The 1,797-nt window shown below is 50.2% G+C and overlaps 1 protein-coding gene across 1 annotated transcript; it reads left to right on the plus strand.

Moving 5' to 3' along the window:
• On the plus strand, positions 1-1,510 carry hoxa1a (homeobox A1a; the record flags this gene model as incomplete). The annotated part of the gene is made up of 2 exons (XM_080045240.1): positions 1-611; positions 1,135-1,510. 2 exons carry the CDS (start codon positions 1-3, stop codon positions 1,508-1,510), a joined length of 987 nt encoding a protein of 328 aa, XP_079901366.1.
• Positions 1,511-1,797: the final 287 nt, after the last annotated feature.

Here is a 1,797-nt window from a genome sequence, read left to right on the forward strand (position 1 = left end):
ATGAGCAGCCTCTTAGACTACTCGATGATGAGCGGTGAAGGTGGCTCGTGCTCGGTCAGGGCTTTCCACTCGGACCACGGGATTACAACTTTCCAGTCCTGTGCGGTTTCTGTCAACAACTGCGGCGCGGATGAGCGCTTCATGGCAAGCAGGGCTTCCCCTGAAGCCATGCCTCACCAGCCTGGGTCATACCAGTCTACTGCAAGCTCGCTGGGTCTCGCCTACGGGTCCCATCCGGCCTGCAGCTCCAGCTATGGACCCCAAAGTTTCTGCACTACTTATAACCATTACGCGCTCAACCAGGAAGTAGACTCCGCAGCGGGATTCCCCCAGTGCGGCCCGTTGATGTTCTCTGGTAACATTTCCTCCTCCATGGTCCCACAGCATCGCCAAGGTTACAGTTCGGCCCCCCTGGGTCAGCTGCAGTATGCCCACGCTGCCTATGGCGGCGGGCACGAGCAAGGAACGACCCCCTTTCCGTGCTCGAACCCACTGTCACCACTGCACGCGGCTCACCTGGAGGCTTGCTGTTCACCTATGTCCGAGGGCGCATCTTCTGCACAGACCTTCGACTGGATGAAAGTCAAGAGGAACCCACCAAAAACAGGTGTGTGAACTAAGTCCGGCCTTCGGCCATGGCACAACGTGGTATGTCTTTAAACAGCACTGGCTGGCAAGTCATCATAAGTCTTTAAATTAGTGGTTGACAAATTGACAGGTGGTGTCGGTGTGAGAAACGTGAATATAAACACATTTCAAGGCAAGACGCTTTTCCAACGCTTTGAACTTGCCTCTTCCTGCCTGTGCAATCTTCCTCCGTTGTTATTCTCTCTTTTAGGAAAACAGAAGGCTGGGAATACATCTTAGTATATAATTAGGTATCATAATGTATACAGTCGTTGATGTGACAGTCAAGTGTTATGTAAGACCATTAACACACAAATCTGAGCATGTTTCAAAGCAGCTGACATGAATTGACTGCTGCGTAAAAGTAGTTTCCTGCTGCGTAAAAGTTGCTCCGAGGCACAATCCGTCGTCTAATGACAAATGCGTGTTGTAAGCAGAAAACAGATAGACCTATGCTAACTCTTCACTGCAAGCTGACTCTTGATTGGTTTCTCTATGTGCAGGCAGGTCTGGGGAGTACGGCTACGGGGGTCAGCCGAACACGGTCCGGACCAACTTCACCACCAAGCAGCTGACTGAGCTGGAGAAGGAGTTCCACTTCAACAAGTATCTGACCCGTGCGCGGCGAGTCGAGATCGCGGCCGCTCTGCAGCTGAACGAGACTCAGGTGAAAATCTGGTTCCAGAACAGGAGGATGAAGCAGAAGAAGCGGGAGAAAGAAGGGCTTCTCCCGGCCAAAGCTCAATCCTCAGACCCGGCAGAGCGGATTGGAGAGAAAATGGACGATGCAGATTCAGAGAAATCTATCTCAGCCCCCTCCACCCCATCTCCTACATCCTCCGCGGTGTCTTCCACGGGGGCTGATCATTACTCCTCCAGCTAAAGAACCAAAGGCCTCTTTACCTCTATATCAAAGCTCATACCCAGTGTATCAAAGCCAAAGTCACGGTTGATGGATGACATACGCGGACATTAAGGATGAGTTACTGCACTATTTAGGACATTGGATCATACTATGGACCATTCCCGAGTCATGTATTTGTTTTATATTGTGTATTGTGTTCGAAAGAACGATGACATTGCTGTCCAAACAAATGTAGCCCAACGTTCAAAAAATATGTCCATTTTTGTTTTAAAGTTTGACGTAAAGTATATCATGCTCCATGGTGG

This window comes from Ammodytes marinus, assembly GCF_949987685.1.
Source record: "Ammodytes marinus genome assembly, chromosome: 17".
In the NCBI taxonomy this organism is placed as follows: domain Eukaryota; kingdom Metazoa; phylum Chordata; class Actinopteri; order Uranoscopiformes; family Ammodytidae; genus Ammodytes; species Ammodytes marinus.